This window comes from Oryzias latipes, chromosome 12, assembly GCF_002234675.1.
Source record: "Oryzias latipes chromosome 12, ASM223467v1".
In the NCBI taxonomy this organism is placed as follows: Eukaryota; Metazoa; Chordata; class Actinopteri; order Beloniformes; family Adrianichthyidae; genus Oryzias; species Oryzias latipes.
The window spans coordinates 1,655,962-1,683,545 of NC_019870.2; the positions used below are offsets into that span (position 1 = coordinate 1,655,962).

At 42.9% G+C, this 27,584-nt stretch overlaps 1 protein-coding gene across 8 annotated transcripts in view; it reads left to right on the plus strand.

Annotated features, from left to right (window-relative positions):
* Window positions 1–27,584, plus strand: part of LOC101157792 (ras-specific guanine nucleotide-releasing factor 2) — a 53,634-nt gene that overhangs the window by 19,830 nt on the left and 6,220 nt on the right. For 5 of the 8 annotated variants that reach the window (XM_023960387.1, XM_023960386.1, XM_023960388.1 and 2 more), the window contains 22 exons: window positions 7,478–7,584; window positions 8,843–8,990; window positions 9,180–9,269; window positions 9,345–9,598; window positions 11,348–11,427; window positions 11,651–11,844; window positions 16,551–16,660; window positions 16,833–16,951; window positions 17,022–17,185; window positions 17,932–17,998; window positions 18,069–18,205; window positions 18,295–18,377; window positions 19,169–19,417; window positions 19,505–19,597; window positions 19,665–20,173; window positions 21,453–21,578; window positions 21,655–21,738; window positions 22,420–22,526; window positions 26,155–26,267; window positions 26,360–26,420; window positions 26,501–26,530; window positions 26,668–26,771. In XM_023960387.1, coding sequence (XP_023816155.1) covers window positions 8,877–8,990; window positions 9,180–9,269; window positions 9,345–9,598; window positions 11,348–11,427; window positions 11,651–11,844; window positions 16,551–16,660; window positions 16,833–16,951; window positions 17,022–17,185; window positions 17,932–17,998; window positions 18,069–18,205; window positions 18,295–18,377; window positions 19,169–19,417; window positions 19,505–19,597; window positions 19,665–20,173; window positions 21,453–21,578; window positions 21,655–21,738; window positions 22,420–22,526; window positions 26,155–26,267; window positions 26,360–26,420; window positions 26,501–26,530; window positions 26,668–26,771 — 2,888 coding nt within the window. In that variant the 5' untranslated portion in view covers window positions 7,478–7,584; window positions 8,843–8,876. The remainder of the gene's footprint in view (window positions 1–7,477; window positions 7,585–8,842; window positions 8,991–9,179; window positions 9,270–9,344; window positions 9,599–11,347; window positions 11,428–11,650; window positions 11,845–16,550; window positions 16,661–16,832; window positions 16,952–17,021; window positions 17,186–17,931; window positions 17,999–18,068; window positions 18,206–18,294; window positions 18,378–19,168; window positions 19,418–19,504; window positions 19,598–19,664; window positions 20,174–21,452; window positions 21,579–21,654; window positions 21,739–22,419; window positions 22,527–26,154; window positions 26,268–26,359; window positions 26,421–26,500; window positions 26,531–26,667; window positions 26,772–27,584) is intronic. The other 3 variants (XM_023960382.1, XM_023960384.1, XM_023960383.1) reach the window with 3 other exon arrangements.

The following is a 27,584-nucleotide window of genomic DNA, read 5'->3' on the forward strand; positions in this document are numbered from 1 at the left end:
CCGCAGAGCTCCTGCCCTGCAGTGAAGCCAGAGGAGGATTTCTGACACAAACCATTATTGTCTGATCTTTGCCGAACGAAAGCCACTCTGTGCCGCTGACACCGGGCTGAATCTGATGCCCAAGGTTCGGATGATGAAACATTCAAGTCCTATAAATCATCAGAGGACATCAAAGCTTTCTCCTTCTCTTTTCAAGTCCGCTCTTCTCTATCTGGCTGCAGCTTCTTTTATCCAGGAACCTGCATCTTTGATCAGCGTGTTTATCACATGAGACGAACACGTAAACAGAGTTTTAGTTTCAATTATATCCAAGACAGTTTTTTGTTATGACAGTAGTCTGAAATAATAAAAATAGCTTTTTTTTTGGGCTTTGGGTACCCTGCTGCGGGTAAAAACTGGTCAAACCTGTATGTGACACACATGACCTGCATGAAATGCCAAGATCTTAGACCCTCTCAGTGAACCGCAGAGCAAAAGTGTTCATGCATGTTTCTATGGGCATGCTGCAGGCGACACAGTGAACACTAATAAGGGTGAAGTAAGCGAGACTGTTCCAGCTCTGTGTGGAGTGAGGAGTCCGTTGGTGCTGTCCACACGCTATATTCACACCGGGCTCAGAAACGCGGGTTCAAGCGACCGCTTCAACAAAAAGTCTTCACTGAAGTACCGACCGCTTGAGGAGTGATCACAAAGGGCAAATTAACAATCCTGGTTTGTACCTGGCTGGAATTCTGACACCAAGTCTTTCAGATGTCAGAATAAATCTGTTAAAAAAAGAAAAAGCCTGGAGCAACAGTTGTCAGATTTTCATCCCTTCGACATTTCACACCAAACCTCTCACATCTGTGAGTACAGGCGCTAGTATTGGGTAGCAGCAATCCAGTGTGAACACTGTATGCTGAAATGATTTCTAAAACACGCATCACAAGTCTGGTATGTATGTAGCATTAGAAATTAGGAAATTAGACAGAGTAGTTTGTGTTTACATAGACTTGACGTGCTTCTTCATAGACTTCGTTGGCAGTGGCTGTTTGAACGTAGCGTCATCCACAGACCCTCCATGGACAACCCAAAATCCTGCAGGAGTCGTACGGGTCAACCCTCCGTACTGGGGCGTGTGACTAAGGCTTAAGGTGGGATTTCCTCTTCCAGATACCCGCTCTTTGAAATGTTGAGATTCCTGATAGACTCTTAAAGACGTGCCCCACACGATAGATAATTCTGACTCTAAAAGACTCCAAAATGTTAATAATGCAGAACCAAATCAGATCTGGTGTCTGAACGGACCGATGTTGGATTCAGATGGTAATGTGTCACTAAAGCAGATCAATTGTTCAAACAAAATACTGCGTCATACCTAATCTGACATTAGCCTTTCTACCGTCTGTCTGTAAAACACATAATCCTTCGTTTGGCTACAAACTTGGGGAAAATATTTTCTGTTTTCCTGCTTCCTTTGTCTCTCTGATTGAAACATCGTTGTGGCAGATTTCTCTGCGGCGTGGCTCAGTTGGTACGAAGGTCATCTTCCTGTCAGAATATTAATGGTTGGATTATTCAGCTCTGCCTTATGTCAAAGTGTCCTTGAGCAAGACAATGAATCTTAATGAGCTCACTGCTGTGACACAGAAGCACTGCATACTTTGCATGTTCATTATAAATGTGTACAGGTGAGAAACACCTGGTAAAGTTATCATTTGGTGTTTTATCAGAAAAAGGTTAAAATCTAAAATAACTGAACTAGAAGACGTTTAGAGCTGAGAATATTTCTAAAAACTTCATTATTTTGCTCAAATGTCAGCAAAGTACCCACTAAGAATACTAAAAAATACTAAACTGGAAGTTAAAAATCCCACTAAATTAATACTTTTGGAATATTGATGGACATCTATCATTAATGATGATGTGTTTATAACCAGAGGAAAGGGTTAATATGATGTGTTGTATGTTTTTAAAGTGTTTTCAGATTTTTAATGAGAAAGTGTTTATCTTTTAAATGCTAATGCCGTTTTAAAGATTTATCAAAGACTTGAGATTTACATCATCTTAATCCTCCCGGTGCTTTTTAAAACAACTGACATTTGGAACCTGAAGTCCTAAAAATAAAAGTTTTGCAAAAAAGATAAAATGGATCTCCATCAAACTCAAGGCACCCTGATTTATGGATGATCACATCAGAAAAATGCTCTTTTTAATGAAAAATTATATTTTCCGCTAAAAAAAAAACTCTTTAAAATTGAGGGTTCTGCAAAAAACAGGTGAAACAGTAAATCTCTAAGCAAATCTAACTGAAAATTTTCAAAATGTCAATGCAATTTACCTAAAAGAAATCATTCCAATTTTATTAATTTTAACACATTTAGTTGAAATTCTTTTAATTTATTATAGTTGGAAAATGATTAACTTTTTTAAGGATTAATTTGTTTGTAGATAATTTAAATATTTCTAACATGCGGAAATGAAAAAACATTTTTCCATACAAATGTTTTTTTTTCAACTGTTGTTTCTGTCTTAATCCTATTTCTATATATGATATTGGAAATAGATGACAGTGACAGCTAAAGCTTAAACAGAAGTTCAGGTCTGTCCTGCAGAAGCCAGGTTTAAAGGATTAAGAAGTTTGTCAATAAATATAAGTAAACTTAAAAAAACCCTCTACAAACTAAAAATGATTAATTTACTAGACACATCTAATGGCATTAAAGACCCGCTCCAACCAACATGGTGTTAACGTGTTCTTCTAGCATTTTTTGATGATAGAGGACGTATATTTAGAAAATTAAGACAAAAATATCATTTCTGAGTATTTCTTTATTGAAATCGTTGTGGAAAAATTCAGTTTGAAAAAGATCATATTTGTGAGGGGGCGGAGCCACAAGCTCCCAACTCCGCTCCATTCTGATGCATCCACCTGAAGACAAATAGATCCATGAACGTCTGTGTTGTCCTGGTCTGAGCCGGAAGCTGGATCTGAACTGTAGGAGTGGACAGCAACGATGTTGCTGCCATTTTTGTTGCACTGCCAATGTTAGGTTGGGGGTGTGAGGGGCTGTAAGCTACTGGGAGGGTGTGTAAAACAGATGGCTCTGAGTAACGGGGAGGAGAAAGGGGGCGGGGTTGCTCTGTGCCATTGATGTCCTGCCGCTCTGCAGAAACTATGTCCTAGAAAACAACACAGGTTTTTTTTTTTGATTTTGTGGGTTATTTTTAGAACATAACTCCCACGATAGATGAAGGAAAAAATATGAATCCTATTCTTGTATCAGCTGGTGCTTCCATTTAATTGGTTTGCTTCAAGTTAGTTGCATGTGACTGTAGAGCGGGTTCGTTAAAGCCTGGTGTCTTCACTGAACACTAACGATATGATTTTTGTGGCATTCAAATGTGAATTTATGTTGACCTTTGATCCTGCACTTGGACACGCTGTTCTTCCGGCGTTTTCCTGAGCTGGTCGCGCACGCGGCCCTGCTTCGGGAGGCTGCTGTTCTCTACTAAGAATAGCATCTTTGCTGGGCCTGTTTGCCTGCAGCCACAGTCTGAATTACCAAGTCAACACAAACGCACCTCACTGCAACCTCTGCTGCTGCTGGGAACTACTCTTCTATGGACTTCTGCTGGCTAAACTAACCTGCAGTCCTCGGGGTCTACTGCCCTGCTCATCTTGCAGTCCCCTCCTCCCCAGTTTCACCTGATTACCTGGATTCCAGAGTACGACTGACTGAACACACCTGATCCAGGTAATCCACAGCAACCGGGCCAGGGTTAACTCTCTAGGAACTGCTGCTCAAGCCTTAGTCACATGCACCCATAAAAGGGTTGCCTGTACGGGTGCTGCTGGTTTTTGGGTTGTCTGGGTCCGTGGAGGGCCGTAGAAAGGGGCAGAGGGTCTGTTGAGGAACAACTACCTTCTGTTTCTTCGATTTACCTGTTGTTGTTTAGCTGGATCAGATGTGTTTTTGTGATGCTTTGCTCACAGCAGGCCAGGAAATGCGGGTTCGAGTGACCACTTTCAATAAAAAGTCTATGTAAACGGACGAATATGCTCCTTTTGGGCTTCAGTGTTCAGAACTCTCACGAGCATGCGCCGCTACACAATTTTAAAAGTCAATTTTCAGGATCTACGCACAAAACGTGTGGCGATTGTGCTCGTGTCAAAAGTTAAACCAGTTGAACTTTGGCCAATCAGGGACTCACATTTGGTAGTGACGTTTGGGTTGCATCCTTTCAAAACACGGAGGGAGAAATTGGTTGAATGCTATAAAGTATTCAACCCATTGTTTCCCTATTTCTCTCTCTTTATTCTAGTATCTTCCTCCATTTTCTGCTGCTTAACTCCTCCTACAATTTTTGATCTAATTCAACCATTCAACTATTCAAATGTTCAGCTCTTTCAGCTTTTTCCAGCTATGACTTTTGGTCCTTTAGATCTTTGAACTTGTGAAGATACTTCAGGATTATGTCGATTATATGACCCGTCTACTGTACCTGGTTGGTGGTGTCATGGCATGACTTTGCTGGTTCGATGCCCGGTGCTTGCATTTTTCACAAACATATTTTTTGTTATTGTGTTGCTTTCAACTTATTTATGGTCAACTTTGATCATTTCTTTCTTTCTTTCTCGCCAGTAATTATCCTTTAAGTTTCATTTTCATTTAGTAATGTAGCATTCAACCCTTCATATTCATCTGGCAATGCAGCTCCTTCTATTTAATAATTGCGGTTTGTACGGAAACTCTCCAAGTCTATAATATATCGAAATCGAGCTGTGACAGAAGAGGCCTGGAGCAAGATTCAAGGGGGCTGACAGATGTCAAAAAGGCCATCAAAGGTTTTTTTGACTGTTATTAAAATGTTTTGAGTTTCATCTTAAATTGTATTTCTAGACCATATGGTTTCCTGATGTTTTCATGAAAAAAAAAGCAAACTTTTTCACATGACTGTATATATCACCGACATTATCACTCAATCCAACTTGTCCAGGTCTTTCTGGAGGTCATTTCTTTGCCGCCATGCTTGTGTCTGAGCGTGACAAAGTGTTGTATGACGGTTCGTTGTGATGCTGGATCCAGGTCCGCTTAAATCTCCCTCCACTGTCTGTCCGTCTCACTCACTGTTATCCTCCAGCTTAAAGCGGGCTCGCAACCGGGGAAGCCGCATTAGCAAAGCTGTACAAGCCTTCATGTTATGTAAACCCTCACTGCCCTAACACACATGCACACACACATGCACACACACACACACCAACACACTGAGACAAGCCCTTAAGCCTCTCTGGTTTGTAGCAAGCGCACGCTAGCAAGTGTTTTTCACCCGCTTATCATTACATCATTACTATACAGCCCGATGTCTCTGTGCGGCAGCCTCAAAGCAGAGCAGTTTTTAAAAAAATAATAATGTATTTTTTAGGTACAGGTATAGACACATTTGGAAAAAAAAAACAAAAAACACTCCCCTCCAGGTATGGCAGTGGATCATTCCTTAGGTGGCGTACTGATTTATAGGACAATCCAACAATTGTCCAATCAAAGACAGTTTTAAAGATTGTTGTATGAATGAAATGTAATAAAATAATCTGTATTTATTCACCATCAATTTTCTTTATTTTGAATAAGAGCTCAGAATCCACAAAATGGATAAAAACACAAAATTTAAAAAGAAAAAAAATTGTATTTATCACTTTAAACAATGTCACATTCAAAGTTTTTCTGTCAACTTCCTGGTTAACTTCAGCAGGAAACAAAACCTCAACGTCACTGTTGTTTTGCATCATTTAACAACAAATCCTGAAAATGCTTTGCAGTTTACATCACCAAAGTTGAGCTACCGTTCCAGATGATAGTAAACGAAGACACACCTTATTAGAAATGGAACAACTAGAAAACCCTTAGTCCTTTCATCTATACTGACAACAGTGTTTCTAACAGAAAACATGTTTTATCAACTTTATTTTAGAGGAAGTTGATCAGAAAAGTTTTTTAATATTCTTAAATTCGTATCATATTTTTACTCAAATGTTTTTATTCTAATGGATTTATCCATTTTTTTTAAATATTTTTAAAACAACATTCTTTTTCTCATAACTTCTTTCATCAATGCAAAACGCACTCAATAGCTTTACTTTGAAAATAAGAACCTTCACCGAAACTTTACTCTGAAGTTTTATTTACTTTGTGACAAAGTAGCGCATTCTTTGAATTTAGTTTATATACTTGCATTCAAACAACATTCTGCATTTTAACTACATTGACTGAAGAGTGTATTTTTACTGCACTGTACTAGATTTATACCAATATTTGGGCTTGAATTTTCGGGAAGAGATCTTTAATTTCCAAATATTCTGATACTCATTACAACCTAACCTACTAGTGGAAATACCAATAAAAACTCCCATACTTTAAATGAACATTGTACAGGTGGGTTCCGGTACGGCTTCTTCAGCGTGCTAGCATACAGTCACATGACTTGGTACAAAAACATTCCTAATTTTTTTTTTTGGAATCTGTTTTTTATCAGAGTTTTTTTCCTTCCTGAGAAGGAGGTTCTCAGTGCACGGATGCCCAGTTTAGTTTAGTTTAATAATTGCCTTTTATATTCTTCCTGTTGTTATACAATTACCGTTATGAAGCCAGTCGAGAAAACTATCGTTGTAAATTTGGGCTATATAACTTTACATAATTGATTCTTTATATTTGTTGACTATATTTTAAAAAAAAAATCAGTTTTTCATCACTTATTTTAGTAAGTTGAACTGAAGTCGGAATTTTTTTCCTTCACGAAAAACACACTTGATACTTTTACTTTGAAAATGAGACCTTTCACTGACACTTTACTTTGAAGATTGAATTCCTTCCAGTAATGGACATTTGGTTTGTTTAGTTATTTTTTTCACTATATTTTCCTATATTTATAAAGATTGTGAATCGGCGATCTCGGACGTCACAGATATTTGCTTGCGACTATCCAAGTATTTGTATACTCATCATAACTCTACCTCCACTCATCCGTGTCATTATGCTGCTGCACTGAAATCACTCAGATGGGTCTGTGTTCTCCTGGTTTTCACTGTCAAGTTCTCACGGTGAATCTTTGTTTTCCTAGTTGAGCTTTAGTTGAATTTCATGGTTTTTATTCGTGTTTCTTGGTTGTAGTTTCTGGATTCCATCTTCCTCTGGTGTATTGCATGTCAATCCAACAACACGGGGGTAGTTTAGTAAATAGATACCACCCTGCAAATACATTGTTGGTGTGAGAATTTCTTGGTACCATGTTGATGTCAATTAAGCTATCGTATTGCCTTTAAAAGGATTTCTCTGGTGAATACACCTTGTGTTGCCTAAATGTTGTCACGTTTCATGCATTACAAACAAAGGGATTTGTACGACTATTGATTTTAATCTTTCTCATGTCATCTGTTCATGTTGTCCACAACCCAACGGTCACACTTCAACTGGAAATGTTTGTTTTTTTTCTAATGCAGCACTACTTCCTGGTCATTTTTGGCCACGATGGACAAAAACCTCTGGAGCTGCGGACGGATGAGGAGTCGGATTGTAACGAGTGGGTGGAATGCATCCAACAGGCCAGGTACCAAAGGAAAAAGGCATCATTCAAATGCACCTATTTCAAATAAACACTTATTTTAGATTCCTACAAAGGCATTGGTTGTGTCATCTTCCACATTAAAAATGATCGAGCAAACTAAACTGAAATACAGAGGCAGTGTTTTTCACATGCTGCGTTTCCGTTACACATATGCATAAAGCATGGTTATCTGATCTCCATTGGTTACATTTCATGGAATTTTTTATTTATTATTTTTGTCAGATTGAAGTTATTTCTGCCCATTGTGAGTTTTTCTTTTATCAATTGAAGGGTACCAACAGTTGTGTCCACGTGTGTTAGTGCCCTTGGGATGTCCACACAAACGACACCCTGATTGGCTAATTTATTAACATTCAGGCTGCAGCCGTGAAGACAGTTGGGACGAAGACTTTAGGAGGTTCAAAGGTTCTTCCAAACGGATGTCCTGTCTGTCAGACTCCCATTGCTACACCTTAAGTGTAAATGTTCAGGGATGGTTGGACTGCTGGAATTAAGCCCATCAGGTTGTTCCTCATGCTGGACTCACAGTAATCTGATATTTGGAGGAGTTCAGGAAAGTTTTGGCTGCAGATCAAACGGACGCCGTCAACTTTTCATCGTTAGTCTCGCTGATGCCGTGATTTGTCTTCATCAATCCCCAAGCCCCCCCCCTTGTCTGTCCACACACTGTTAAAGGCAGGTTTAAGTTTAATAAACGTTCAGTTTAATAAACTAGAGGAGAGGCTTTCTACAAACATCTTCGTTCACACTTTGAACATTTTTCCACATTTTAATGACCAAATACAGAGCACATCATAGCTTCACATTCATTTAAAAGCAATTTTTAAAAACTCAACTTAAGGCTGAAACAGAAATTCTTTCAATTAACGCAGCAATTTTGTGTTTTTCTCATCAAAAAAGGAAAGCTTTAATAGTTTCTGAAGAGGATCTCAGCGCTTTGTGCTCATGCACATTTCACACAGAGAGCACGTCTGAGCGCGTGCGGACGCTCTCCTTTCGCAGCGGTTCACATTTAGGTCACGCTGCTGCTGAATCTCCACACCGGTTACATCACAGACTTGATCTCTCAGCGCGACCTCTTTCTCTTCTCTGCGTTTCTGCCACTTGTTTGACCTTTGAAATGAGCAGAAAATGCCTCAAAACATCACTTTCCATCTCGTGTCAGCTGCGTTTGTCAGGTCAGCCTGTCACGCTAGTGGAAACCTCGCTTTTCGCTGAGCACCTGTCCTCTCCCCATCAGTTACTCCGACATCATCATCGAGCGTGAGATCCTCATGCAGAAGTACATCCACCTGGTCCAGATCCTGGAGACGGAAAAGATCGCAGCCAATCAGCTTCGCACTCAGCTGGAGGACCAGGACACGGAGATCGAGAGGCTCAAAGCGGAGGTATGCATGACTGCACCCACATCTGCGTGTGCCTGCATGCTTAAGTTCACATACAGCTGTGTGCACGTGCATGTGCACGGGAAAGCACCTACAAACCTGAAACCACAGCAGGGCTCCAGTGATTCCAAAAGCCATTTGTGACCTCCAGACAACCTCATTAATACTTCATGGAGACTGTTGTTCTGGCAGATTGTAGTGTTGAACAAGACGAAGGAGCGCATGCTGCCTTACCAGAACAACCAAGAGGAGGAAGACCCCGACATCAAAAAGATCAAGAAGGTGAGGGGTCTTCATCACTTGGGGTTCTGTGGGGGGAGGTGTGATTGGACATGGAGTGCTCTGTTCCCCCCGCAGGTGCAAAGTTTCATGCGTGGTTGGATCTGCCGGAGGAAGTGGAAGATCATCGTCCAGGACTACATCTGCTCTCCTCACGCAGAGAGCATGAGGAAGAGGAACCAGATTGTGTTCACCATGGTGGAAGCAGAGGCGGAGTACGTCCACCAGCTCTCCATCCTGGTCAACTGCTTCCTCAGGCCGCTCCGCATGGCCGCCAGTTCCAAGAAGCCTCCCATCAGCCACGACGACGTCAGCAGCATCTTCCTCAACAGGTGCAGACAGATGATGCGCTTGCAAAAAACAAAGCAGGAAGTGATCCCAGACTTCCTCCGGGACACGGTGTTGCCTTTACATGACGTAAAACATCTCAACCGTGAAATCTCCACATGTTCAGTCCGTAGACGATTGATACAGCGGACCAAATTCTCCGAGGTCACCGTCTGCCGGACAAAAATGTTGCCTGAAGTGAGGCGGGCACATTGACCAAAAATAACCCCGCCCACCTCAACAACATTCCAAAAATGGCAAAGTTTAAAGTTTTGTTGAGCCCCTCCACCTGCCAATCAAAAATCCATTACATTGCTTAAGTTTGAGCTCTCATAACAAAATACAGACGATGTTGAGTCCAGATGTTCCCCGTCAATCACATCCTCATTCCTGGAAAGAAAAAAGCCAAGTATTTATAAAAATATTTGGTGGTTTAGGGATTTTAAACTCTCAGGTTACCATAAGAAAAAAAAAAAGACAAAAAAAAACATTTTCCTTAGTATAACAATGGAGGGTTTCGGCGGGGTTTTAGGGCCAGTTAACAAACTGTTGGTTTTTTTAAAGTCGTAATTTACGAGAAAAAAAGTCACAACTGTTAAATTACCAGAATAAAGTCATAAATTAACGAGAAAAAGCACCAAAGTCTGTTTGTCTGTTTATTGGAGCCTAGCTTGAAGATGAAACATGTGGAGCCATTTGTGAAGCTTTATATCAGGCTAGGTTTAAAAAAAGAAATTCTGAACCTTTTGGCGACTCAAAATCAGATTGTTGTCAGTGTAGCCGTCTTTCTGGGGTTCGGTGTCGGTAAAGCGGAGTTTCATCTGTAAAATAAGGAGCTCAGAGACACGTTGGGTGTAGAGGACCAATACTTTATTTTCCTTTTTATTCACACGCCCAGAAGTCCGTTTGTCTCATTACGTCATGAACCTGTCATGCACAGATCACCAATGAGTAAACAGTGGTTTATACGCCCCCTCCTCCAGATGAAACGTCCCGTTGCAACATAAAACAATAAAGAGGAATTAAAGTTGTCTGTTATATTAGCATTAGAACGTTGAAAATGCCAGAAAGTGCTCCTCCTCAGACGAAAGCGTCACACAGATGTAGAGATCTGGTTTTTCATGGAGGAAGAAAGGATTGAAGTGGACGTCTGCAGGGACACCGACGTCTTCATCAAGAGATCCCGCAAACCACCCATCAATAAATGAAACATTGATAAACCGTAAATCAAAAAAATGAGCATCCAAACATTTGGAACGTTATCAATAATCATTCAGCTCAGCTGTTCCATTGAGTTTAGTGGGTCTGCTCTGCTGCGTTCACTTGCTGCTCTGTGTGCTCACTTCCAGTGAATCTCCCAAATTTACACATTTTTTCCATACATTTTTGGAGATTTCTTTTTAGTGGCCCTAAATCTCTGTTGTGGGAAGTAACAATAATCCATCTCCCGAAAAAACGGTTGCAACGGTTTATCCTATTGACTCTATTTTGAGGTTTTTTTTTTAAGTATTTGTTTTGAACATCCACTACACTGTTCACACACTTCCACCAAACAAACACTGGATTTTGGAGTCCTAGGTACGGACACAGAACGCTGAAAGCCCTATAGTGCACTAACCAGTGAGGCTATCCTGACACACATTTAGATTCCTTATTCCAGCCCTACCTGCAGGCTATCACCTGGATCAGGTGGGTCTTGCTAGCGAGGAGCCACAAAGGCGGCGTTTGAACTGACGGCCGTTCTTCTTCCTCAGTGAAACCATCATGTTTCTGCATGAGATCTTCCACCAGGGGCTGAAGGCTCGGATTGCAAGCTGGCCAACGTTAGTTCTGGGTGAGGCAGAATGATGTTTTTACACTCAACTTTTGAAACGTTGTAAATCTACATCTCTGTTTTTGTTAATGCTGGTGTTTCTAAGAACATCTGCAGCATGTTTTTCAATACTTTGTATTTGTGAGGAACATAAATAGAACAGAATAAATAAAATCTGCTGCTCACACAAAGCAGACTGAGAAGATGACCAGCTGTTCTTCAGAGTTTGTCTTTTCTCCTTCAGCGGACCTCTTCGACATCCTGCTGCCCATGCTGAACATTTACCAGGAGTTTGTGAGGAACCATCAGTACAGCCTTCAGGTTCTGGCAAACTGCAAGCAGAACCGGGACTTTGACAAGCTGCTGAAGCAGTACGAGTCCAACGCCGCCTGTGAGGGTCGCATGCTGGAAACCTTCCTCACGTATCCCATGTTCCAGGTACTTCCCTCCCAACACCAAGACAAAGGACAGGAAACCTTTACAGCAAGGTGCACAAATGTTTCCCTTCAAAAGCCAAACAGCATTTATTAAACCGAGCTGAGCAAAAAAACTCTCCTGCAGTGAGGAGTTTTTATGTTTCTGCCTCACACGTGAACTTATGACATTTAGAGCGGAGGCAGACGTTATCACTGCGTCTAAAGCAGGGGTGGGCAAACTGCGGCCCGCAGGCTGGATCCGGCCCGCCTCCATGTTTGGTCCGGCCCACTGAACAATATCAGAGACCCATGTTTGTGTTTTTATCTGGCCACACGATCAAGACGTGACATTTTCTTCCCCCCTCCTACAGTCTGGGCTCCAACCTGAAAGCCTCTAAAACCTCTGTCAAACAGAACAGAAGACAGTCTTTCCTCTCTACGTCACAGTTCATCTTTCCCGGTTTAGCTCGTTCTTTTAGAGCGATTATGCTGCTTTTTTTAAACAGCGCACCTGTTCTTTGTCCTGATTGGCTGGAGACCCTGTCAATCAATCTCCTCAGTCCGTCCCGTGTCTCCTGTACAGAAATGTGGAGATCAGAAATCTTTGATCGATCAGATCTTTGTTTTCATTCTAAGATCCTGGATCTAATTTCTATGAAGGTTTGAGAATTTAAACAGAAAAGTGTGAAAATTTTCATGTCTGTGTGAGAAAAGTGTTTTTATGCAGTGAGGAGTTTTACTGCCATAAACGTCTGGAATCATTCTCCGTGGATTTCACTGATCACTGTTATATTTAGAACGTAACTCCTGCAATAAACGAGGAACTCTGTTCTGGTGAAAAGGTAACGCAGATATATGCGTAGCTGCAGCAGAAGACACAGAAATTCATAATTACTGGATGACAAACCGGCAACACAGCTGTGCAAACTGAGAGGCGTGTGATGAGCTCAAAGTCTCTGCGGAATTACGACGGGAGAGGATCCATTATTTATATAATTATTTATTTTTATGTATCAGTATATTTTTCCTGAATTTTTGTCTTTGAAAATTAATGTTAATTCTTCACAAAAATATCCCCAAAACGGTATTCTGATCTATTCATCAATCTCTGAGTATTCCTCTAAAACCTTTCTTCTCAGCACGGGAAGGACAATCGTTCATTTGTTCAATAACGGTGTTAAGACATTTGCATTTAGGCGTTAACAGTGACAACCCTGGTTGGCGCCGTGGGCAGACGGTGCAGTAGACCGAGCAGCACAGCTGCATGTAAGCCAAAATAACCCTTTCAAAACCGTCCCCATACCGACATACGTAAGGTTTAATGGCTGACGCAGTGTCCATAATGCACACTTCGAATGCCATGAACCCGCTTAGACCATGGTCACTTACAAAAGAAATAAATATTCAACCACTTTTTTTATTCTTGGTATTTTCTCGGTTTGGAAAACTTTATTCACAAAAAGCGGACTATTTGTTACGCGCCCCTTTGCTGGCTCAGCCGGCGCCGTCCTCGACTGCAGCGGCAAAGGAAAGCGATGTCTATGCTGATGATCATGATGTGTTGAATAAAGCATCAATTCTTCTCTTACCGCTTGTTTTTGTCCAGATGATGAAGCTAACGTTTGTTTTAAAGAAGCCGGCGCAGTGATACAGAACATTTAGGCTACGTTCACACTGCAGGGCTTAATGCTCAATTCGGATTTTTTGAAAAAATTCGAATTATTTGCTAGACCGTTCACATTTCCAAGTAAATCCGAACTTTTGTGATCTCCAGTGTGACCGTGACACGACCCAAACGAGACCCGCATGCGCAGAAGCCAGAAGAATACTCAACGGTGAACGACGTCACTTGTTGTTTGCGGAGCAAACGTTAACAATGGATGTCAACAACAGTGTTGTCAAAAGCGGAGCTCTTTTTGTAATATTAAATTTATTTTCACGAAGGAGCAGCACAATTACAATCTTCTCATTTTAAGAAGGCAATGGAGTCGGGATCGTCTGTACCCACTGTAGTGGAAGAGGAATGTGTATGTGTTGGGGCCGCGCCCCCGCGTGTGTGTGTGCAAGCGCGTGCCGCGATAGAGAAGGGGGGGCAGTGTGTGCGCGCATTCATGTTGTGTGTTACGGAGGACGGTAATAAAAGAAGGTTTCCCCCAAAATAAATGCTATGGACTCTTTATCAACCCGTTCTGGAGAATCTAAGGATCAGAACAGGGAGGAGGAGGAGGATCGCCTCGGGTCCCCCGCGCTTGAGCACGGTCAAAGGGGAGAAAGAAAAAAAAGTTATCGCGGGAAAGGTTCAACACCACGCTCTGCTATTTAGCTGGAATTTTTTTCAAAAACCGCCCAGTTGCGATAAGAGCCCTGGAGTTTGGCTTGAAAAGAGCGATCAGCCCAAATATTAATCCAATCAGTGACCTCCCTTCCCTTCCACTAACGGGTCTCAGCAGCATCGTCCACCATGGTTGATGTTTACGTTCTCGTTCCCGCCTACTTCAACGCAAAATGATGACGTTTGTTGCGTGTCGATGACGTACGGTTCGGAATCAAGTCGCCTGGCCGGTCAGACGGCGGTCGCAATTGAAAAGAACGGCTACAATTCGGAATCAGGACGGCAAACCCACGGGGCCTGGGTCGCATTTGAAAAGATCCGATCTGTGTCATTCAGACTGTCATGAAAAGATCGGAATTGGGCCGCTTAGGGGCAAAAAATTCGGAATTGCGTCGTTTCAGCCTGGAGTGTGAACGTAGCTTTTGGCTACTGACCGGAACTACTTTTTTAGGTGTTCATTATCACTTTTTAATGCACACCGAGCAGCCAATCAGAACAGAGAATTCATAACAAATATTGAAGTCGATAATCGATCGACCTCTGCTTTGAAGTCTAACGAAATCATTGAGATTTTGTTTGCACTGGGATGGACTGCTGGACCTTCCAGGGTTACCAAGACTTCGTCCGACAGTGGCTGGTCGGCCTCCTGTGACCCTGAACAGGATGAAGTGGTTTGGAAGATGATTGATGGGCTTCACTTCACCTCTCTGTCCGTTTATGGCAGGGGTGTCAAACTCATTTTGGTTCGGGGGCCACATGCAGCCCGTCTGATCTCAAGTGGGCCGGACCAGTAGCGTAAAGGCAAAATAACAGCTTTATTTTTGTTTTTTTTACTCAATTGGAAAACATGCCTCAACCAACATGGTATCCTAATCATTTCTTATTAAACATTCATTCACAGAGGCCGATGGATCTTAAATAAAATTAATTTCACTTTAAAAAATATTGGTTTATTCAATTTTATACAGACTGAATATTTTAAATCTGACACTGAAGCAATCCTGATAATAAATTCAAGAGGGGCTACAGAAAAAAATGAAACATCTGCCTAAAATATAAACATCCAAACAATGACAAAATTACACTGAATTAAACTTGCAAACATTTGTGAACTTCAAAATTTGGAGTTAACCTCCTTTCTCTCCTGAAACTTCACCAGACCGTTAATATCAGGATTCAAATCCTGTGCAGAAACATATTTACTGTCATTCAAGTGTGCAAACACAATCAAATGTCCATTATTATTATTCATTATTATAAGAATCTTTTCCTGGTTTGCTGCCTGAATTATGTGGCAACATCTGCCTTCTTCCTGACCTTTGATGGGGCGCCAACCGTGACCAAAATTACATCATGTGACCAGTTCACTCTAACATCGTCCAGCACAGTAACTAGAGAGCTAACTATGTCATCAGTTGTTGTTGTGTCCATCCACTCAAAAAACTCAATTGTGAAAGTCTCTTCATTACATCCAGTAAATATTCACAGTTATATGTGATGTTGGTGTTTTCATCGATAGTGACTGAAAATACAATAAATGACTGGATTCCTTCATATGGCTGCCCATGTTTCCTCAGAGATGTTGGATCTGGAGTCGTAATTCTTGACAGACTCATGTTTAAGGTCGACTGCTTTTTGGGAACAAGACTTCTGCAGCCTTCAGCATTTTTTCATAAGTTCACCATCAGAAAATGGTTTGGATGTTTGCTCCAACTTGTCTGCAATAAGGTAGCTAGGTGTCACTGCTCCATCACTGACGTCACGGCTGCAGTAAATCCAGATGGTTATTTATCGGTCCAGCTAATAGTTGCTAAATCTTTTTTGTTTTCTTAACTGCAAATGGTGAAACTTTTCTTTATGGTGAGTCTCATAGTGGAGCTGAATGTTATATTCTTTCAGCACTGCAACCTGTTTATGACATACCAAGCATGCAGGTTTGCATTCAGCTCCATGAACAAATAAAACACTTTCCGTTTTCCTGGAAAGCTCAGCACTTCACTTCAACCTTTTTTTTTTTTTACAATATTTTGGTCATTGGGTATCACTACTGATCATTCTAATAGCAACAAAACAATGGTTAGGCTCACAGGGAACCAAACTACTGCCTACCTAGACACAGAGCTGATAGATTTCGTTTTTGGCACATGCAGAGTTATGTTGTTTCACCTGTTTAGCTTTTCCTTTGCTCCCCCTAGTGGCATAATTGCGCATTTCGGTTATTTCTTTAAAAAATCATACCTCGCCACAGGAATGGACTAGAAACTTGCTTTCTTTTTTAAACATACTTATGATTTTTACTCTACATGTGTGGGCCGGACTAAACCACCTGGCGGGCCGGATACGGCCCGCGGGCCGTATGTTTGACACCCCTGGTTTATGGTGTCAACTTTCCACAGATTCCTCGGTACATCATCACTCTCCATGAACTGCTGGCGCACACGCCTCACGAGCACGTGGAGCGCAAGAGCCTGGAGTTTGCCAAGTCCAAACTGGAGGAGCTGTCAAAGTGAGTGTTGACGTTAGATCCATCCCATAATGATTACGCCGGTGATGAAAAAGGTCTCAAAGCAGCTCCTGTGGATCCTTTTTTTATTTTTGTTTGCTGAATGTTTCTTCACTGGGTATGAAATTCAAGATGTGTTGGGTTTCTAACGTCCTGATGATGTCATCGTCGTCAGGATGATGCACGACGAGGTGAGCGACACGGAGAACATCCGGAAAAACCTGGCAATCGAAAGGATGATCGTTGAAGGCTGCGACATCCTGCTAGACACAAGCCAGACCTTCGTCAGGCAAGGTGAGCTCCGTCTTTGTGTTTCCGTTTGTCCGTCCATCACTTCTCCTTATGGTTGTTGTTTTTTTTGCAGGTTCTCTGATCCAGCTGCCGTCCAGCAGTGAACGGGGCGTGCTCAGTAAAGTCCGGTTGGGTTCGCTCTCCCTGAGAAAGGAAGGGGAAAGGCAGTGTTTCCTGTTTACTAAACACTTCCTCATCTGCACACGAACGTCGGGAGGGAAGCTTCACCTGCTGAAAGTAAACTCCTCCTCCTAAAAAGCTGCTGTTCTTCTTTATCGAACGTCGTCTGTTCTACAAGGATTCCCTTAAAACAGGGGCGCCCATTAACCCTTGTGCTATCTTATGGGGTCCAGATGACCCCACCCTTGCATTGACGTGTTCTTCCTACAATGACAAAGGTGGATAAAGGTGGAAAGATTTCATGTTGTCCAGAAGATCGCAAATCATTGAAGAAATAAGGTTCAGAGCACTGTCTAGTGGGGTCATCTAGACCCTACAAGACAGCACAAGGGTTATAGCGATTGCTAGCCGCCGGTCAATTGTGATGTACATAAATAAACAGCCTCCCCATTTGTCAGAATAACCATTCTCGCTCTCATTCCTTTTTTAACGTCCTCATTCTTTGTTTTTTTTTCTGTAGTTACAAACTGACCAATCAGGTGTCCTAATAAAAGTAGGCAGAGTCTGCTGGCGCCCATGTCCAATGCTTTCGACAGATTTCCTGTAGCCTGTTTTAAATAGATAGGGGCGTGGCCTTCCAACAGGCTCACTCCTGATTGGCCAGAGTGGTCACTTTTCAGTTCGCGGGTGAGATTTCCTGTAGTTGGTTGAAACGGTCTCACACATGAAAACTCCTGCTGTCAGGATTTAGCATCATCTGTGGACCCCTCGTGAAGCGTCCTGCCGCTCCCGGGGACTCAAACGTTAGTCTCTACCAAACAGACGAATGGACACTGAGAGGGAATGCTTGTTTGTGTTGACAGCAGGGGGGAACGTTGTCGCTGATTGAGTGCACGCTTATCGAGGAGCTGGATGCCAGCGATGAAGACTGTGAGTGTCTCTGCACTTTTCTTCCTTACGCTGTCGTTTCTCATTAACCTGACGCGTCCCGACGCCGCAGACAACGCGGCGGGACAAGGCTTCAGCCACCTGGAGTTCAAAATCGTGGTGGAGCCGGCAGACGGTCAGAGCTTCTCGGTCGTCCTCTTGGCTCCTTCCCGCCAGGAAAAGGCCGCCTGGACGAGCGACATCAGCCAGGTGAAGGCCTGCACCTGCAGGGAACACGTGACCGACTCACCTGGAGCCGGCCTAACGTCTCTGGTTCTTGTGTTTCTCTGCCGTCTCAGTGCATCGACAACATCCGCTGTAACGGCCTGATGACCAGCGTGTTTGAGGAGAACTCCAAGGTTTCTGTGCCGCACATGATCAAGTGAGCATTTCTGAGCACAAACCAACAAATATGTTAGGTTGGGTTGGTACCGGTACTGACTTATACGGAACCACCTGAACCGACGTATGCGTTACTAGCGCTACAGACATAAGGAACTGGTATGTACAGGGTATAACTATTACCATATAAAAACGCAGGCTTTGGTGCTTTGTTTCCTCTATCACTTACCGGTATTTTATTCAGTTTTGCTGTACAAGCATTTTGCCTTTCCAGTGCTTGTATGCACGAATGGGTGTGGCTGTGAGGGTGGGCGGGGCTTCTGTAATAGTGTTTGTCTGGACCTCACAGCACACGTTTGTAATCCAGCGACCTGATGATCAGATTGATGTCTATGATGCTCTAAAAGAATAAAAAAGGCCGTCGTCATGGCAATGATTGATGAAATGTGAAAATGCAGCGCTGCTGTGCAGACCGTCAGAAAGGAGGAAGTTAAAGTCCCATTAGCTGTCACAAACCTAGATGTGAAATTAGATCTCCAGATTTGACCCCTCCCCTGGAGGAGTGGCGAGGCACAGCGGCGCCCGGGAAGCATTTGGTAGTTTTACTCCAAGTCCTACCCCTTATGCTGAGTGTCAAGCAGGGAGCCCATTATTTATTCTTTGAAATGACTAGGCCATGGATTTGAACTCATGACCTTCCAGCCTCAGGGTGGACACTCTACCACAGGCCCCCTGAGCTGGTATAGCCTCGTAGGCATATTGGAGCGCTCTGCGAGTTTGCTCTTCGTCTTCGGTCCGACCTGTCACACGTTTGTTCCATCGTCTTTTAAGGTCGGACGCCCGGCTGCACAAAGACGACGTGGACATTTGCTTCAGCAAGACGCTGAACTCCTGCAAGGTGCCGCAGATCCGCTACGCCAGCGTGGAGCGTCTGCTGGAGCGCCTGACCGACCTGCGCTTCCTCTCCATCGACTTCCTCAACACCTTCCTGCACACCTACCGGATCTTCACCACCGGCGCCGTGGTCATCGACAAGCTGGCCGACATCTACAAGAAGCCGTTCACCTCCATCCCCGTGAGGTACGTGTTGAGACCCAGCCCCTCTTCCCCCCGCCTCCCGTCATCCTGTCCATCATCCTGTCCGTCTTCCTCACGTTCCCGCCTCAGGGTCATGCAGCACTCATACGACCGTCTGTCCATCATGTCCCTCTGTCCCGACTACAGTCTGAAGATCACCCAGCTGGCTCTGGACCAGTCCAAGTAAACGCCGCTGACAGATTCTGCTGACTCATCCCAGCCGCCGCTCACCTTCGCCCCTCTCTTTCAGGTCTCTGGAGGTCTTCTTCGCCACCAACCAGGGGGCTTGGGGGGCGGACCCCCTCAACAACAAATCCCCGAGGCTCTGTCGCAAGTTTTCCTCCCCTCCCCCCCTCTCCATCCCCTCCCGCACCTCCTCCCCGGTCCACTGCCGCAAACTCTCCCTCAGCTCCCCGATCAGCATCAAAGTGGGTGCGTTGGATTTGTCCACCTCGCCGTCCTCCTCCGCAGCCAATTCCCCCACCTCCTCCCACAGCCCCTCCATCTCCTCGTCTCCTCCCGGTTCCTCCAGACCGCCCTCGGGCCTCTACTCCCCTCCGCCCACCGCCATCCGCTCCCCCAGCCTCCCGCAGGCCTTCGGCGTTTCCTCTCCGCCTCCTGGCTCCACCAAAGCCCCCCTGGACCTCAGCCGGGGTCCCAGCTCTCCGGAGCTGAGCCCGGCTGCAGCAGAGGACGTGAGCGGAGAGCTGCCTCGCCTCGACGCCTTCTGTGGGAAGCTGAGGCGCAGCATTCGCCGAGGTGAGGAGCGCCAGGCGTTTTCCGAACTTCAGAGGCAGCCTTCTGCTCTGCTCCAACAGTTCATGCAATGCCAGCGTCCCACCAGACCCTGACAGGTTTTTGATCATCATCCGCTCGCAGCAGACGGCTTTATTCTGCAGAGACGGACGGCAGCGGGACGTCTGACAGAGACGCTCCACACGAGGTCAACGCTGCCCCCAAACTTCCCCTAAATGTGTCAGATAGAGGTCGCCTGACGTCTGCTGTTCATTTGAATAACTCCATTTATCCGCTTTTTCACCCATTCAAACTTCAAGCCAGTTTTGTCCACGTCAGAATCTGTTATATGGGCATATATATACATATGTATGTACATGTATATATATTTTGATCTGTATATATAGATAATTGAATTCCATAAACAGCTTTGTTGTTTTTTTAAGTAAAAGGAGGATGAAAAATTTAGCTTTTTCTGGTCTTAGAGTAGCAGGATTGGTCTTTAATCATGAAGTAACGTTGGAAACTGGGCGGACTTTTACTATGAATGATCATAACAGAAAAAGTATATAAATATATATCATAAAAATTTCACATTTGTCATTTAAAGAGGCTGGGCCCTTCGCATCATAAGCAAAGAGTCCTTCAGGCCGATTTCCTATTGACCACAACCCAAAATAATTAACACCCTGTACCACGTATCTCAATGCATTGAATGGAGGGGCAGGAAGTCTGACGTCAGCAAAGATTTAAAATAAACATCATTAGTGGTGCGTCTCAGCCCAAAATCCATACACTTAACTCCAATTACATCAGAGCTAATAAAAGTCCCTTTTACTGTTTTTTTTAGACCAAAAGTCGCTCTTAAAATCATTAGTTAAAAAAAAAAAAGAAATACCTTAAGAAATACCTCTGTGATTCACGGCCCTTAAAAGTCAGATGTTTTAGTACGACTTTTGTAGACTACAAAGCCGAACTGCTTGATGGCTTATTGGAGCATTATGGGTAGTGTAGTCAGGAGCCTTTACCTTTAACCTGCACCACAAAGGAGGGGGTCGCAGAGCCACATGTGGCCCCAGAGCCTCCGGTTGCAGAACCTTCAGCAAAAAAAAAAATCAAAAGGCTTTCTGTCAAGTAACATTGACTTTTCAGAAATATCTGTAAAAATCTCAAATCTGAATTTAGAAAAACCTGAGTTGCATCGATTCAGCAGCTTTTCGTTTTTCTGTATGACTTTAGCTAAATTGTTTCTGTCTTTGTGTGAGCTTTCCTTCTGAAACGCTTTGAGTCGTGTCTCCAATAGCCGTTCTGGAGTCGGTGTCTTTGGACAAGTTCATCCCAGAGTCTCCGTCCAGCGGCGAGCCGGGAGACCTGTCTCCCTGCCGCTCTCCGTCCACGCCGCGGCATCTCCGCTTCCGGCAGAGTGGAGGTACGGGAAAGAACCCATAAGAAGAAAAGCTGCATCTCACGTGTCGGAAGGTTTTAAAGTGGCCGTTTGTTTGCAGCCGCGGCGGCCGAGGGTTCGCGCATGTCGCCGGCCTCGGCCTTCGCCATCGCCACAGCCGCCGCCGGTCACAGCAGCTCGCAGGGTGAGCGGCCATGACAGTCCAGGAGCAGAGACGCACTGGCTCCACTCAGCAGGAAAGCTGGAAGCATCGACGCAGATCCGTTTTGAAACCAATTCAGTTTGTTTCCACAGGTTTGATGTCGCAGCAGCAGAAACTGAACCAGAGGCTTGTTCTGCTGATTCAGCATTTTAGCTTCTATTCCAACTTTTTCAAGTTTTTTCTGTTTAGTTTGGTCTAAATTCTCAAGTTACATTTACGATTTTTTAACCATTCACTGGAAGTTTTTTTTATTTTTTTTTATTCTTGTTTCATGTCATCCAGCAGAGTTTGCAGCCTAAATCATTTTAGCCTTTTCTCTTTTTACATGTTTCAGTGTAAACTAGAATTCCTATATTTTCAGAGCATTCCCAGCATGGATCCAGTTTTTTGGCTGTTTTAATTCAGTTTTGCGGATATGATGATGCATATTTATTACATTTTTAATTTAAAAAAAGCTATTCAGTCATTTTTGTTAACACATTCAGTCTTTCATTTGTGTTATTCTACATAAAATTGAACTTTTTACACCTTTTCTTTAATCTGATATCGAAGTGAAGGGGCTCCCTCAGCCTTTTCTGTAAAAGGATTGCTGATATTTTGGATTTGTTTTTAGATTTTTAAATTAATCCTTATTTTCTTAATTTTTTTTGTAATTCTTTCTAGGTTTTATGAACTCTGAGAAAGGATGCGACAAAGAGTTCATCATCCGCAGAGCTGCTACCAACAGAGTCCTGAATGTGCTGCGACACTGGGTCTCCAAACACTCCCAGGTGGGTCCGCGAGGCAAACCGGTGGTCGGGATTTCAAAAAAATGTTAAAAACCAAAAGAACTTCAGTAAAATCCAGAGGTATTCGTTTCAAAAAAGGACGTCACGTCACATTTTTTTACCCTGATCGGATGCAGAGTCAATCTTTTTTAAAGAATCTGCAGAAAGCGAGTCCCGATCCGATACTTTTAATACATAAATGTGAACAAGTTTAATAAACAGATCCAAGTTTTTTTCCCAATATTTATTTTATTAACCTTCATTTATGATTGAACACTTAAACAGAGCACTTATGTGAAGTAGCTTTAACAATCAAGTGAAATAGTGAAACTATCAGCTAGAATTAAAATAGTTAAAGTGATAATTAGTCATGTGGTGACAGAAGCTTCAGGATCTTCACACTATTGTTTTTCCTTACGATCATTTTAGATCGATCTTGATTCATTTCTACATTAAAAATTCTTAAAAAAATGTTGATGACTTTCTTCTTAAATAAATATATAAGTGGCTCATATCAATGGAAACATTCATTAGTTTGGTTCTTTTCCAGAATAGATCACAGACAGTCCCTCTCTGTGTGATTCTCATGAAAAAGCATTTAAAATATGTTCTTTTTTCTGTTGAAATACTTTGCAGGTCTGTCTTTGCATAAAAAAGCACAACAACAGACACTTGCTGTCAGTTTCAAATGTTTATTAAGAGTCACCTGAATCTGTGAATCTCTTGCCAACTTGACCAAAGTGTTTTTGTGTGCCGCGTCCTCAGACTAGTGCTGAATTCTGCTGCGTTTTACCACAAGAAAATGTCGGCATCTGTTCATGATATGTAGTGTGTAGCGCTGATCCTAGTAATAACACAATAATTAACCTGATCCAAATGCAACATCCGATTTCAAGGGAGTCTGAAATGGCCTGATTTTGGATCACGTGATCGGGTCAGCACGTCCCTAATGACAAATGGAAGAAAGAAAACAACGATCAATCAATCAAAGAGTATGACCCGACTTCTTCTGAGGGTCAGGGAAAGGCCCAGATCATCATACTGTCACCTCAGGCTGAACGATGGAAGTCTGACATCCTTCTCTACTCTTCTGACCCAAATGCTTCCTTTGGTTTTGATAGTTAAAGTCTCCATTGAGCTTTAATCAGTTAAAGAATGCAGATCTGTAAAGGTCAGAGGTCAAACCCTCTCAGTTCAGGTCGCCCACCTGAAAACTCTCTTTTCTTTTCTCATCTCATCTTCTCAGCCATCGCTCCGTCTCTCTCTCTCTCTGATAGAGGTGCTCTTTTCCTCTGTGTCTCTCGCCCGAAAGGTCGTCCTTTTCCCCTGGGGGGGCACAGAGGACGATCATTTCCATTTAAGATTATATAAGCTGCTATTTTTGTAGCAGAAGACGATGCCCTGAAAGAGGAAGTGTTGTTGTTTGTGTCTGTTGAGAGAGGCGAGTAGCTGGAGGTTTGATACCATCGTGTCCTAGCGTTCACAAGTGTGCACGAGTAGAAAGACTTGGCTTTGGTCCAGGGTACGAAACCTGATATGATATAAAAGCTCAATTCCCTAAAAAAAGAGCTTACAACAGAAGTCTTGGTTTCACAAGTCCAAGTCCTGCCGTTGAATGTTTCCAGTCCTTTTGAGTTTTTTCATCCCCCAGTTCAAAAACTCCTAAACCCAGTTTACTGTGTTTGCAATGTAACCTTATCAGTGATGTTACTATCTTATTGATTTAACTGCAACTAGCAGTTTCTTATCCGATGAGCTAGCGTCAGGAACTCACCGTTCTTTGTGCTTCCTCGAGTGTTGGACGAAGTTGGACGATGTTGAAACTCTGTTGATTCTTTTTTGTTTAGCAAACTGCACATTGTTTTATTGTTGAATACCTCATCATTTATGTGCCTGAACTCTGGGAATCATTTTTGTGAAACCAGCGCCTTGTTTGTTGGTCGTCCAGCAGTTTGATTGGTTGGATGGTGTCAGATCAAAAACAGTGTGGACCTTTGATTGGATGTTGCGCCGACAGCACACACAGACGGACACGGGGACGGCGGTCTTTGAGTCAAAAGGCTGAAGTCCAAGTCCAAGCTTTTTTCTCAGTTTCAGAATCTACGTTTTTAATGCGTAAACGATGTAAACATTAAAGCTGAAGCTACAGTGTTCAAGGGTTAAAGGCTGAGTCAAGTTGCGAGTTTTTTCACATTTTGTCGGGTCTGAAGTCATCGAATTCATCACTTGAGTCTGACTCCAGTCCGAGTCATGTGACTCCAGTCCGAGTCATGTGACTCCAGTCCGAGTCATGTGACTCCAGTCCGAGTCATGTGACTCCAGTCCGAGTCATGTGACTCCAGTCCGAGTCATGTGACTCCAGTCAGAGTCATGTGACTCCAGTCCACACCTCTGATGCTATCTGCTTTAACAACAAAGATAAGCTTCAAATGCATTGTGTGTTTAGGTAATAATAATACAATTAAACAGGCTGAGAACATTTCATAACTTTAGATGGCCGATTTGATGACATTCAAACGTTTTTATGGAAAATAATTGCTTCAAACTTAAACATCATTCTGTCGTCAGCATAAAAAAATTCAGTTGTTTATTTAGCTGATCGTTTCTACACAGAAATCTATAAACGCAAACAATAAGCTGTGTTATAAAAATACTTTTATTTTATAATGAAACATCACAATTAGCACAGTTAGCGTTAGCATGCTAGGTTTACTTTAGATAGTCATAGAAGAACAAAAATACACAAAAAAGTATTAAAATACAAATCAAAGTTTTCATTTCCCTTCATTTAGACACCAAAAATTCAAACTTCTCATCTTTATATTTAAAAAACGTAACTTAAGGCAAAAAATATTCAAATTACCTTTTTTATTTCACAAAAACTGTATTTTATTTTATACTCGTTTTGCTATTTTAAATGAGACTTTGAAAAGTACCACCTGTCCCGTTTCAACAGCGTTGCTAAAAATGCTAATTGGGTGGAACAAAGTGAAGTTTGGTCCACCCACCTGCCAGCAAGAGGCCACACCCCTAAAAGTGTGCAAAGTTTAAATAAACAAGGTTTTTTTTGGGAACATTTTTCAATTCGCCGACCTGCTCCCAATAGTTTAAGGTGGAATTGCATCATTTGGTTTTTCCTGGTTCGTGTCAAATTTGGGAGTGACAGTTCGGGGCTCGAAGGATACGAAACGTTTAGCTTTATTTGCAGAGGCGACCTCTAGAGGTCGCCATGGCAGAGGCGGGACTCTGGTAATGAAAGTTTAAAAGGTTCTGATTTGTTTACAAATTAACCAATGCATCTTTTTATTGACTTCTTAGGTTCTTCTGTTATCGGACACGGTTGTGTTTTGTTCACAAACCTGACATGTTTCGACAGACGTCGAAACATGTCAGGTTTGTGAACAAAACACAACCGTGTCCGATAACAGAAGAACCTGAGAATTCAGTTGATAATACAGTCACTATTAACTTTTATTTTTTTAGGACATAACTCTGCAATTCAACCAAAACCCAGTAAAGAAACAAAGGATATAAAAATATTGATACCCACGATTTATAAACTCTGACTGTTGGTGGAATGCTTTTCTGTATAGAACTCTTGGAAACCAAACATCTACTCACTTTTCTTTAGGACTTTGATATGAACAGCGAGCTGAAGACGGGGGTGATGAGTCTTCTGGAGGAGGTCCTGAGAGACCCTGATCTGCTGCCTCAGGAGCGAAAAGCAACCACCAACATTTTAAGGTAACGTGGTTGGATGAGTTTTGGGATGTCACGGGTGCAATGAGAGTGTAAAGAAACGCACAGACAGCTCCGGTTTCCTCTCGGCTCCGCAGTGCTCTTTCCCAGGAGGATCAAGACGACTCTCAGCTGAGGATAGAAGACATCCTGCAAATGGTCAGTGGTACCGCACGCTTCACAGGGTTTAAAAAGGCCAAAGAGGCTCTAATGTGGTTCGTTTTGTGGTTGTTGAACAGAAAAGCTGCCCCCTCCTTCACTTCATCGCGGTAAGAACTCATTTGTGCTTGAATACAATTCCCCCTGGATTAGAAGGTTTCAGCTCCTCCACCTCCTTCATTCGACCTATGAAGTGATGATTGGGTAAATCTCAGCGATGGTCACTCTGTGATGCGCTGTTTTCCAGGCGGAGAGCCCTAAAGTGGAGTGTATTGAGTCCCTGTCAGCCATGGAGCTGGCAGAGCAGATCACTCTGCTGGACCACATCGTTTTCAGAAGCATTCCTTATGAGTGAGTATCATGGCTTGAGCCCAAACTCTGTCATCCATGCAGCTGCTCCAAGCTCACCTAGAATGGTGGCATCGTTTTGGAAGAGCTGCTGATCTTTCTCTGCAAAGTTGTATTCACTTGAGGCCTCGCTGAACCAACGTAGTTCTTTCCAGTGATGCTTTTGTCTGATTATTGAGGAGATGTCACAAAGAATTCTTTCTAGCCGTGGTCCTCCAGAAACAATGGGAGTAATGTGTGCAGCATTTTTGCGAAGTATGACAGCATCACCCGTACGTCATCTGTGCGTTTAACTTCCTTTAGTTTTAAGAATACTTCACGGTACACTTGCCACATTCACCCCAATGGTACGTTCCATTTTCCAGGAAAACTTCTCCTGGGGCGCCCGGCTGTTTTAGTCTCACCTTTTGCTCCGTTCCTGATGAACAGACTTTGTTCTGTTATCTGTATGAGGAAAAATAAACCTGTCCAGCTTCATCAGCACAGCGACGTCCTATTGTGACCCGGAGTTTGGTCCGACCAGCGGCTTCCAACTCCTCCTCCTACCCTTTTGTCTACCTGAAACTTTACCTGAGCTTTCTAGTGTTGAAGCGAATCCCTTTTTTGATTGGTTTGATCAATGTAATTGGGAAAAAATCCAGTTAGAGCTGATCTTTTGTTTAACGGTTCTTCAGAGAGGTGCCTTCATGTAGCAAACTCAGAGGGCTCCAGCAGAGGGCCCTGGGGTACTCCTCTACACAGATAAGCTAAACTGGTGGCAGATTCATGCATAAAACAGAACCGATGTTTGTGTTGAACTTGAGCTTTCGTGACAAG